Genomic DNA, 13559 nt, shown 5'->3' on the forward strand with positions numbered 1-13559 from the left:
AGAGTAATCCTTTAAGTCGTCGAATATCGTAAAAAATAAATTGAAACTGTCAACTCGAATTATTAACTTATTCGCCTCGTAAAATCGACAAAATTCATATCAAAAAACGTTAAGAATATTCTATGCCGATTTTCGCTGAAAATTCGACAAATTGGACGAATTCGCGTGGAAATATGATCACGTAAACTGTAAAAAGTATACTCTATGGCGCGTACGATGCGAAAGGTCAAACTAAGAATCCTTTTATTCTCGAGAGTTCTTTTCGAGAGGTTCAAAAAAAAAGTTCACGTATACATATAGCTGAGATTTTAACGAGACCTTAACGAGGTTCGCTGTGCAGCAATCGTCATGTCCGATCGTCCGTGCGTGATTATGCAACGCACGAAGGGTCTTCGACCACTACTCTACACGTCCCACGTGTCGGTCAACAACGAGAAACCTGACAAAGATTCTTGCACATCCTGATACCGTCCAATTAAAATCTTACACACCCATATCTTCTTCACCGAAATTCTCTTATAATTTTCCTTTCAAAAAAATGTATGTATAATTTTCTACGTATATCATCATACAAAATGATCCTATGTTTTTTTTTTCTTTTTCTTTATTTATTCTAACAATAACACATTTTTCTAAGAACGTTACATAAACATTTTGTGACACAAACATGTTCGAGCAATATTTTGTTTAATATTTACTTCGTCGTTTACCGTGAATATTTATCAGTACTACCGATTAGCATTCCATACATCGTTTCATTTCGTAAGGACGTTCACCATCGTTAAAACACGACGCAGAGTCATTCATAAGAAGTATCCATGAAACGTTATCGCGTACGTTGTTATTCGCTTCGACGAAGTTACGATATTTTCCCGACAGCTTCGTTAATATTAGGTTGAAAAAACAATATTATGTAGAAAGGAAAAAAAATTTATGAAAATTAATGAATGTTAAAAGATTTCGACATACGTATGACTTAAATATTCGTACCAAAGGCATACACTCTCTCGAACGTTTGGAAAATTATTGAAGAAAGATAAACTTCTGACAGCCGAGTTTGCAACGCTCGAACCTTCCTCTATTTCCGGCGAATTTAGATAAGAGTCGTATCCTGTCCGTATTTCTACCATCGTCTTTGCTCTTTTAAATATGCGTGTTTGTCTATATGTCTTTATATATATATATATATATATATATATATACATACACATACACATACATATATATATCTGCGCTCGTTCGAGCGTTCACTACTTTAGAAAAATTACTTACATGAGATATTCGAAAAATGTAATAATAAATGACTTAAAAGATAAACATACATCGTGATTCTATATAATAATTATATTAAGAAAGATCGTAAACATTACGTTTGATTAAACGTGGCAGGTAAAATGTATAGAGAGAAGGTCTATTTTTCTAATATCAAAAGAATGTTTTCATATGAAGGAAATGAGAGAATGATGAAATTTACGTTACAGTTTAATAAAAGTGAAAAATAAGATGACTTACGTTTTCCGGCTGTGACGATCGCCTCTGCCGCGGCACACAGAAGAGCGGCACGCCGCTTTCCCTCTTCCTCTCCAATATAGCGACTTCCCGTTTTCCTTGCACAAAAACACGAGGACGATCACCTTCCTTTTCAGTTTTCTGTTTTTCTTCTTCTTTTCACACCGTTTTCTTCTTCTTTGTCACACGGTTCGAGATAACAACGAGTAATAGGAACAGCAAATGTTAGAACAAAAATGATAACTCACGAAGGTTTACCTATCATCGATGTATCTCAAGTATCTTAAGAATTATCTTGATCCTTAATGTTTTCTTCTTCGTTTACCGAAGGTCGAATAAAAAGGGACGAACTTGGAAAACGTGACTTCGGCTCGGAGCGTTCGACGCCACGATATCGACGACGCATCGATTCCTCGTAACTCGATCCCTTCGCTTCTTTTCTCCCTACCCTTTCTTGTCTTTTTCTTCTTCGTTTATTTAAGGTGGTGTGCTGCCTTCTTTCGATACGAGAGTGCGCGCGTGAGCACACATACACAACACACACAGTAGATAGATAGATAGAGAGAGAGAGAGAGAAAGAAAGAAAGACGAACACAGGTAAAGAAAGAGAGAGAGAGAAAGAGAAGGAAAGAGAACAACGAGATGTAGCTTTGTTTACCTCCTCTTCTTTCCACTTCTACTTTTTCTTTTTCGTCTTAACGAACTCTCTTCGAGTAAAGAACAGTGACACGTTGCGGAAAAAGAGAGAGAGAGAGGGGGAAGTAGAGAAAAAAATAAAGGATTTCACGAGTACATTCGTTGTTCGTATAGAAACACAATGTGTGTATCCGTGGGACGACGACGAGGTAGAGGGTTCGTCAACCCGGACGTGACCACTCGACTCACTCGTAGCAGATCGAGGACTTTCGGTAACGGTTATCCCGATTTCCGATCTGATCCGGCTCGTTTCTTTCAAGAAAAAGACGATGAAATAAAAGTTAAATGAAACACTGTTATGATACGATGTTGCGTTATACACGGTATTGGTTAATAAATCTAATTAATATGAAAATGTATTTTACACGAGAACGATTTCTGTTTCAAGGAGAAACGAGAGTAAACAGAAACAATGCTAACAGGTTGCGCTCCGGAGAACGACTGAGGCGCCCCACTGCTCACTCTTTCGCGGAGCCTCTCCCCACTCCGATCGACTAGTCGCTATCCCCACCACTAGGGCTGAGAACGCGTGCCGACGCGCGAGTCTACTTCGATCGACGCGATCAAAGGATCGATATCGACGTGATATCTACGTTTGATTTTTTTTTTAAATAATTTATGTTTTATAAATTTAGATAAACGAATGCGTTAGTTTAATATTAAATTTCGTGGAAGGATTAAAAATTTGTATTAAGCTATAAATAAATTTTTATACGCGGAAAAAGAAATATATATATATATATATATATATTATTTGAATTCATTATTTATTAATCTTATTCATTATACATTATTCCAGTTTAAATATATGCAAAGCGAATCGTGTAATGTAACTACTTTCACTTATTATGATTGCTAAATAGATTACTCTATAAATAACGCGAAATCTATTAATAATAATTTTTAATTATTTTCATCATATGATTCATTCTTTAAGTTTTGATTTGATTAATATCTACGTCCTTATTACTCAGCATTTATCTATTGTTTTATATTTCTTGGTATCTCAGAAATATAAAAATATCTATAAAATATCACCATATTCCTTAATAAATCTTTTAATTCGAAAGTTCTATTTAATATATTACCTTATATATCTTCAGAAGAATAACAAAATGTTTTATAATTATTCTTATATATATATATATATATATATATATATATATATATATATTACAATAACATTTATTTCTATAGAAATTTTTATTAAATAAAATATTATATTAACTTAAGTAACCATTAAAAAGGGCATTATTATCATGCATTTTTTTTTTTTTTACATAATTTGATTAACATGCACATTCTGCAACCAAGTGTATTTAAAGATGTTAACCAATGAATAACGGAACTTTACACTGTCCCTACATATTTCTTTACGTCTTCCTGATATCCTTTCATCTCGGAACTTTAAGAATAAGTTTTTGACGCGTGTCTTTCTTGATATAGAGAGATGCGGGTTCGCAGAGTTCGTTCTCTAGAAAACTATGCGTGTGGCACGAGTCCGAGACGGGTAAAAGATACGATCTGCTTTGCTCTCCTGCAGCACGAGGTCCCGCATTACTTGCGTATCTCGATTTCAAACCTCCTGTCCTACATGTCACGCAACTAACCACACTAATTAGTCCATTATCATTGTCGTCGGTAACGGCGACTCATCGTATCTCTTTATATAATAAGTACCGTTCTTGGCACGTTCACGAGTACGCTTTTCGTGACTCAACTCACCTCGACAAAAAACATCTCATAATCATACATGCGTATAACGATTACGATATTTTATAATTTTCAAAGAAACGAACGTAACGTCCGCGTTAAAAAGTTCTCATACAATTTAGAAACAAAATATTGATTATATGATCCCATTGTACTCATTTATGTATGTATCAATAAAATTACCTTGCTAATATATTTTTTTTTTCATTATTCAAGACCTTACAAGTGTTTATTGTATTCGTTCAAGTACATACGTTTTTCTAAATTTTTATTAGTATATTACGAAATAAAATTACAAAATATTCCGAAATTAAGAAAGAAAATACGCCGTATGGCTTAAAAAATTCTAAAAAGTATGTTGGAGATTTGATGAAACATCTTTGTTAAAAAGTTTTTATTGAAAAGAATATTAGGAAAAATTACAACTTTTATTGTAATGAATATTTAAAAAAGTTTCGATATCTTCGTCGAAAATATAAGTCAAGAAATTCTTCTAAGTAGGAACGAAGAGGACGATATGAATTAAAAATCATAATATGTATTCATGAAGAAGTAAAGGAAATGTCTATTAAAAAGTTCAAATACATTTCAATGTGAAATTCAATGAAAAAAAATTGATAATTCTTTTTCATTATTACTAATATTGAACATTTGACATATTAATCTCGCATCTGCAGAATATTCTACTATTTACGATATATTTCAGCACTATATAATTTTAACAGACCAAGAGAACTTGTTATTTTAAAATCAAATATTTTAAGTTCGATACTTTATATAAATAACTGTTAAAACTAAAAAAGTATTTTTGTATTAAATAGGTGATTTATATATTACATATATGTGTTTGTCAACTTAATATTTAAAAATATGTTAACAAAATTATTAATAATTCCGAATGATATGAAATAATTTAAAATAAGAAAGAACGCATAATCTTACATAACATATTTCATATTGACAAAGCGAATTTCGTCCATATATGTTTCGTACATAGAATTTTATTTTTGCATGATATAGTATTTTTTTCCATTTCAATATTTTTATAGAAAATTGTGATTGTGTTCTATTCTCATTTTCTATAATTTTCTAATATTTCGTTATTTAAGTCAAGTTAAAATTTCGTAATGATTTATAATTCTTTACTAATTTCGATGTAAGAACCATGTATATTGTATATAGAAATATATTCATAAAATATAAAAAAGTATAGTCATAACATTTTGAAGTATTTTAAACCGTTAATGCCATACCCCTTTTATTTATTGCACACATGACTACAATTTTTAATGCATTTGGATTTATAAATGGCCTCTTCAGTTTTTAGTTGTTCTTTTTTTTTTTAGTACTACGTAATGCAGATAACATCCATATTTCTTTCTTATCATTCCATTTCAATGCTAATGAAATGTCTGTGCTTTTGAAACTTATTTCCTCTCTCTTTAATTTCTTCGACATTTCCGGTAATCCCTTTCTATGTTTCCTCACCGTTCCACATGCGTAAGTTCTTTTATTATGCAACTTAATGAATAAGGCAAGACTTATGAATCAGTTATCGATGTATAATACATGATTTTTTTCCAATGTATGACTGTAATATCATCATAACAATATTTCTTTCTATTCACGATTCTGAATGATGCTTTACAATATTTTTAGAAGCTCTTGTATACATAATCAAGTCTAGAATATACACAGATTGATAATTATATAATACAAATGTTTTATTATTCCGAATCTTCTTCTAGATTAGATGAATGGTATGAAATAAATAAATGGTAAATTTTTAGATAAATCCTATGTAATAGATAAATGGTAAATTTCTAGATAAATGTAATGTATTGTTTACAAAATAGTCTCTCATTATGTAATTTTTATTAATCGGCATTAATCAGTATTCTTTGGTTTCCTACATATATCAATTTTTCGTAACCTTTTTACTTCGTAATCTGAATTTTAAGTATTAAATTTATGCTCTATTGAACTTACATCATGATTTATCCTATTTATTATGCTTATTTTAATATTCTGATTATTATCTTTTAATACTAATAAAGCGAAGATTCCTTGTTTAAATATTCTACTCTTTAATGAAATAAACAAGTTATCTAATGGTATATTTTTATACAATTCATACACGCTTCATGCTATTTCAGTCTCACATTAAATTACCCCCTATCTTCACTATTACTTTTTGATATATAATACATCTATTATAAATCAAATTCTTCTGTTTTTATTTAATCGAACTTTTCATTTGTTTTAAAGAGCTTTAAAGTAAATACAGAAAAATATTTTCATAAACATTTTATGAATAGCTATTGCAAAATTAAAAAGATAATTGTACATCAGATGTAACTTTAATACTTACATACGATTGTATGACATTGTACCGTTTAATTTTATGAACGTGTATTGTATACGCACCCATAGTATCAAAAGGGTTAAACGAAATTTTTGAATTTAATTCGGACCAGCTGTTAATTCAAAAGAGATAAGAAACACGCGATGATATTGTTTAGCGACACTATTTTAGTTGTCCACGACACACCCACATGAACGAAGCCGGCTAAAGTAAAACGACAGCGTGCGTTGACCACGTTTAATTTCACTAAAACGCAAAGTGAGTAATAAACTGGTCTAGACGTATATTCTGGCTTATAGTATTACTATTTGCCGCGCGTGGGTGTCCAGTGTGGGTGTGTCAGTGGACACGACAGGATACAGTACATATGGATGAACATAAACCTTTCTGCTACCTTCTACTAAAACTTTAAAATTTAGGAATTCGTACAGACGAAAAGAAACGATTTAAAAATATATTCTAAATTTTTTAATTTGCAAAAAACAACGAAAATAATAAGACATTCTATTTAAATTTTAAACATTTGTGTTTATGCGAAGATAGGAAATTAACTATCAGGGCAAAAGAATAAAATCCGTTTTTAAAAGATTACATCAAATTAGAAATAACGATACCTATCTAATCAGATGATCGTGTTGGTAGGCATTGCGAGGGTTTCGTCATTGAATTCTTACACGAAAGAATAATCACACTGGCCTCATACAAGCTAATTAAATTAGGAAACGAATGTATATTAAACGAGGGAAATTCTCTCGTATATATTCTCCTATAGTCGAGTGATCATATCTCACATTGATTAGGTTTAATAATATATCTATAGATTTGAAAATATTTTTGAAAAATATATGTCGCGTGTTTTATTAATATAATTCATAAATTTATTAATAAGGAATACTATTTTCCTCATCTATGTTTTGAATTATATCATTTTGCAAGATATCATTGGAAGAGATTAGAGGTTCAACATCTTCTTTCATATTATTCATCATTATATTGAAGATAGGTATTGGTCTTCCTCTGCGAAAGGCTCTTTCGATCTTTTGAGCTATCTGAATTTCTAGATAATTACTAATAAAATTGATTACTTTGCAATCTTTATGACTGTTTACCCTTCCAACCCTACCACATCTGAAAATCCACAAAAAAAAATTTTCCTTACGTTCTGGAATGGTAAAAATGAATTAAATAAGCCTTCTTACCGATGAATATAATCAGAAGTATCCAATGGAAATTCATAATTCAATATATGTCGGACCATGAAGGTATCCAACCCTCTAGATCCTATATTCGTAGTTGATAATATATTAACTTTTCCAGTTTGGAATTCTTTGTATTTTCCTTGTCTAATTATTAAAGGCATATTACCATTCAAATGCACATTATTAATACCACATTCGTGTAAGAACATACTAATCCAATCGCAAGTAGCATTCTTATTACTGAATATGATTATTGGTTCTTTAGATTTAATTTTTGGTTTTATATATTTTAATAATTCGTACGGTTTTTCACTTGGTCCCAATCTCATAAATTTCTGAGGTACTAGAACATGATGCAATTTTTCTGAAACTATTTGAACTAGAGAATTGACCTAAAATAATGAATGTATTTGTTACATTATAAACAAGTTATACTTTTGGTTAGTATAATTATTCTCATTCTCATATGTTATTAATGAAACCTACATTTACTATGTCTCCTAAAACTTCAGAAATTCTTTGGGGCATTGTAGCGGAAGCTAATGTCAATTGAGTATTTTTAGGTATCCCATTTTCATCTATTGTTTGCTGATTACCAATCTATATTATAGTAAAGAAAAAGATTATTACTGTTTATCCTGTAAAATCATATGTAAAATATATAATCTATACAGACCTTTAATCTATTCATAAATACTTTAAGTTTTTTTTCAAATGTCTCATGAAATAATGCATCTGCTTCATCCAGAACAATATGTTTGACACAATTCAATTTATAAAGTCCAATAGTGGATAATTTACTGATAACTCCAAAACTGGCTACAACAAGATCAACATCATTCAATGGTAAACGTAATACCAATTTTTTTGTTTTACCACCTGTCAAAATTTTTGTTGAAATACCAAGATCTTTTGATAAGTGTTTTGCCTCTATCTAATAAATAAATATATATTAATATTAACTACAAACTCTTATATAATACAGACAGATATATACAAACAACAAACCCCTATTTGAACAGCTAATTCTCGAGTTGGTGTTATAATTAATCCTAATGGAGAATTAAAAGGTCTTTGTAATAATGGTTTCCAATTTAAAATTTGATCTATTAGAGGAACAAGATATGCTAATGTTTTTCCACATCCAGTTTCAGCAGCTAATACAGTATTTTGACCATCTAAAATTTTTTGTATAGCATGTTCTTGAATTTCCAACTGTTTTATAAAACCTAATTCCTGCAATTTCTTATATAATGAAGAGTGTAAATCATAATTCTCAAAAGTAGACTCTACAATCGTTTGATCAGATTTTAACTTGTGTTCCTAAAAAGTAACTTTTGTTAAGCATGTCTTTTAAGAGTATGACGTTATATAAAAATACTTAAACAAATGATACAAACTGGATATACAAAAAAATAATCTCCTCTAGATTTTGGATGATGCCATCCTTGACTAGCTATTGGTATTTTTTCGTACTGTGAATAACTTTGACCTTCGTAGAAATTAAATACTGGGCGTTTGCACACAATTATTGGCTTCTTTGTATTTATTTGGTCATGGATCAACGTTTCTTTTTCGAGTTTACCTTTCTTAAAACGTTTGGTACTAACTCTTTTCTAAATTCAATAAAAGTATATAAATATTGAAAACAGATAAAGAATATATAAAGAAAATATACCGGTTTAAAAGAAACATAACCTATTCGAAAATCATGTTAAAGTTGAAATTAACTTACTCCGTATTTCCGTAAATTTACAATCGACACACCTACATCTTTATAACATAAATTACAAAATCGAAAAAGCATTTTAACCCGTTTTGCTTCTCAATCCTATTCTGTTCAGAAAGATTACAAAGTTGTGTACATTAAGATAATTCATCACCTTTCGCTGTGAAAACGTGTGCGACTGCAGCGACATTATGGACAAAATATGAACTGCAAACGTATGTGGGGGAACACTGTCGCCACCATGCGATTGTCGTATCAGTTTATAAATTGTGTAGATTATACCTCACTCATACGTAATCGATCGGATTAGTATCCGTTAAAATAGAAAGTGTTAGTAGGTTGTAAATTACACTTCCCATATTTATATTCTTCTTTAATGATGGCGTGTCTGTCACAGTAATCCGTAATAGATAGCATTGATATGCATTTATTTTGCGATATAAATGTAAAGAAAATAATAAACAATTAATACGAAAATTAATGAAATCACGAAAAAAGAAATGCTGAAAATTTTATTTTATAGATAGTGTGGAAATGAGCTAACGTTTTGATTTTTATAAAAATAATATATAATATATAAGTATATATTAATCAATCATTATCTTTTACTAAATAATCAACAAAATCTTGATTTTTGTCACAAATTTATGTACTTTATATATTTATCCGCAGAATCCAATCTATTTATTTGTGCAAATGTTATTAACAATATAAAATAATAATATCTTAATGTTTAGTCAAAATTTGGTTCAAAAGATTTTGAAAATATGCTGAATATGTAGCCATTCGCCCGGTAGTATTCAATATATTGCAATACTGACTCAGATCTCACCACGTGGAGATTGCCGAGTCTAGAGATCCGCGGGTTAACTGATGATTAGGTGACTCTAATCTAAAATATGCGATACCTGAGTGACTTACTACTTATTGAGAATTTAGATTTCAATGCTAACTTGAGAAGGGTAAGTCCTCGCTTATGAATAATTAGACCATCGTAACATCGTTAGCTTCATACATCATTTTTGAATACGATCGATCTCCTATTCGAAATGTTGAGTAATAAAGTGAAGTCTACTACAGGATTTTTAATCAAAGTTTAAAAATAACGGTGATTTTACTTTAAAAGCCGTGTTGTCGAAGTAATATGAATTTATCGAGAATTCAGGCTCATAACGTTATTTTAAAGATGGTTGATTGCGAATACTTACGGATAACAGGACCGTCGCAACATCGGTAGCTTCATTTTAACACTTTTTAACATGATCGATCTTCTATTTGAAATTTTGATTGTTACTAAAACTAGTCTACAGTAGAAGTCTCCTAGAATTAGTTCTGACACTTGCGTTGCTATTCTTTCTATTCTGCCCATCGCGAAAAAAGAAATCGAAAGAAGAGAAAAGGAGAGAAAAAGAAAGAAAGAAAGAGAAGGAAAGAAAAAGAAGAAGAGAAATCGCGCCAAAAGGCCCACACCCAAGGAATTGAAAATTGAATTAAATCCCATCCGAAAGAGACTAGAATAATTAATCTAGAGTAATTGGTTAAATTATTATATGCGTTTCTATATATAGAGATGACTGTTTATTTGCTGAATATAGGAAGATCGGTCCTATTAAGTACGTCCGGTCATATTTTCACTACCTAATTCCCGGCATAAGCTTAATCCTAAACGTGCTCACCCACGCGAGTATCCTACCTAGTCTATCGGAAATACTTGACATATTCCATTACTCGATATATTCCGGAACTTATATTGAATTACTTCTATCAAAATTGAAGAAGTTTTAAACTTTAACAGCATTCCTATTATTGAAGGAATTATTTAGGTTTAATTAGTAAAATATTATTTAATTAATAAGTATAAATTATAAGGTTTAATTAATAGCATCCTACCTTTGAAAATGAAGAACAAGATATATATATTTAAGTATGTTTATTCTACAGTTTCAGTATTTTCTACATTTGTCATTTCTTATTCGCTTCATGATTTTAAAAAGTGTGCTATGTATATTCTTAATCTACGCAATTTTAGTGATCCTCACAATTGTCATATCTTATACATTTCGTGACTATAACTTTAAGCTTAGTTTTATAGAAATAAGAAATATACTATTTATGAAAGATGAAACTATGAATTTAATTTAATTTTAAAACAAAGAAGAATGAAAAATGTATGAGACTCGATTTTGATAACGAAAATATAAATATCAAATAATTCTACTTGCGTACGCGAGGCAATATGGAGACGGAGATGGAATGTTACGTCGTCTCAATTTTTCAAATGTACCTTTACTCGCGTCACCATAAGGTACATTTTGAGTGACAATATGGTAAAATTAAAATATGACTAAGAGCCATTCTCGAAAGGTACTGGTTTCAGAAATTTTCTAAAATAACTGAATAGCTTGTAATTGTCCATTTGAGCCACAGAAAATTTTTTCGGCATATAGCTTTTGCTTTGTACCCTAATTTAACATGATCATCATTCAAAATGTATAATAGTGAAATTCGATTCCAGATTTTACAATATGAAAGGAAACTCTAATGCAACGCTAACTTACCTGGAAAGCAAAAACCTTATCTCTTTGGATAGAAACTGATTACTACCTTCTCGAGAGATATTTTTTCGCAACATAAGAGAAATGAGAATTAGTATATTAATTGCTGAAAATTCTCAATTAAAAATTGATTAACTTATTTTAGAGCCAATATGCTATGACTTTACAACTCCCTTTTTCTTTTATCAATAACTTTACTCAACTTTTTTCATTTAAAAACAATGACTTTATTAAGACTTTTCTTTCATCAACGAAATTGATTAAATATTTAATAAATTTTTATTAATGAAAAATCTAAAAGGAAAATCACTTCAATCTTGCTTGTAATCCAAAGATTATCCATCACGAATGTCTTTTTGTTTATTCTTTATTAGAACTCGTTCTTTATTATTTCTGAGAGAGAAAAATATTTAAAAATGTATTGAAATATTCAAATTTCAAATAATTATAAACGTGTATAAAACACTATATACTATATAATCTAATAAATAAATCGAAAAATAAGAAATTATTCACGAAAAATTTTCTGTAGGAAAAATTCTGTAGTGAATTTCTGTAGAAATTTCTATATTCTACTAATTAATTACAACTTTAATAACTAACTGTGTCGATTCGGATCTTTCGTTTACATGATTCAGTGATCGGAGGAACTTAAAAATTCACTTACTACTTCAGAAGTTCTACGATGGCTCCAAAACACTCGATTGCGGTTTAGATCGAAATTGAGGGTGAATGATTCGTAAATAGTTGAAAATGAGATAGGTCGCCATCGCTGTAGGTTGAGATCCTCTTCTATAATATACTGACTCTAATACGTGGTAATTATTTTTTAACGAACGATCACTGAAGTTAATTCAGGAAACTCTACTGTCTTTTATAGATACAGTCTGTACGGCTGTTAAAAAAATAAAAAACTTTGCGAACAAACACTCACTTTAACGACTGCATTGCACGCAATCGATATAAAAACATTTATTGTTTTTCAAATCGCGAAACGCGAATGAATAAACACTGCTTCTACTTCGCGATATTTTTATTTTAGCGATAGAAATACTTGATTATTTTGTAACATTGCATTGAAGTTCTGAAACGGAAAAATAAAAGCAAAATTATTAGTATCACTGTTATAATAAGAAGCTGCTATATTGTTATAATTATTGAAGAAATATTGTACTTATAAAAATATATTTATTTTAAGACTTCGTCGATATTTGCAGGAAAGACATTCTGAAGGAGATGTTTACTCGTCGGAATACAAAAGAAAATTGATCCGGTAACCCTCAGTCTGTCAAACATTTGTTTTTGTTGATATTAGATGAAGCTAAGTTTCGTGAATTCAAAACATTAGTTTAATAGAAAATAAATTAAAATTATTTTATCTTTAACAGGTATTCCGAGTCGTCTAATATTTAAATGAATTTATCATTGTGTTAAATATTAATTTATTTAATATCGCGTACTTTTATATTGTTTAGATAAATTTAAATTTACCGAAAGTATTAATTTTTAAGTTTTTACGTTTAGAAAGAGAGAGTTTCGATATCTGCTCGTCGAAATCCAGAAGGATACTGATCCAGTAACCGTCCAAGTCAGTTAACAGTCTAAATTTGTTGACATTACAATAGCTGATGACCGCGAGATTCAAATTTTGAAGTATTGAAATCTAATTAAAATAAAATTATTTTAATTAAGTTTTTCGTATGTTTCGAGTTATGGAATGTTTAAATAAATGTATTATTGTTGAAATATCAGTTAGTTATACTCTTCGCACATTCCAAATTATTTAAATAATT

At 29.9% G+C, this 13559-nt stretch overlaps 2 protein-coding genes across 2 annotated transcripts in view; both read right to left on the minus strand.

The window, feature by feature from the left end:
- Positions 1-2657, minus strand: part of LOC122630178 (signal-induced proliferation-associated 1-like protein 2) — a 75957-nt gene extending 73300 nt beyond the window's left edge. The window contains exon 1 of the mRNA XM_043814397.1: positions 1513-2657. The gene's annotated coding sequence lies outside the window, so the exon portion shown is untranslated. The remainder of the gene's footprint in view (positions 1-1512) is intronic.
- Positions 2658-5147: 2490 nt separating this feature from the next.
- On the minus strand, positions 5148-9411 carry LOC122630211 (probable ATP-dependent RNA helicase DDX28). Its single transcript, XM_043814485.1, has 7 exons — positions 9218-9411; positions 8883-9098; positions 8491-8805; positions 8159-8416; positions 7969-8082; positions 7483-7874; positions 5148-7411 (listed from the first exon to the last, which is right to left on the minus strand). Exons 1-7 carry the CDS (start codon positions 9287-9289, stop codon positions 7165-7167), a joined length of 1614 nt encoding a protein of 537 aa, XP_043670420.1. The 5' UTR covers positions 9290-9411; the 3' UTR covers positions 5148-7164.
- Positions 9412-13559: the final 4148 nt, after the last annotated feature.

This window comes from Vespula pensylvanica, chromosome 1, assembly GCF_014466175.1.
Source record: "Vespula pensylvanica isolate Volc-1 chromosome 1, ASM1446617v1, whole genome shotgun sequence".
NCBI lineage: Eukaryota > Metazoa > Arthropoda > Insecta > Hymenoptera > Vespidae > Vespula > Vespula pensylvanica.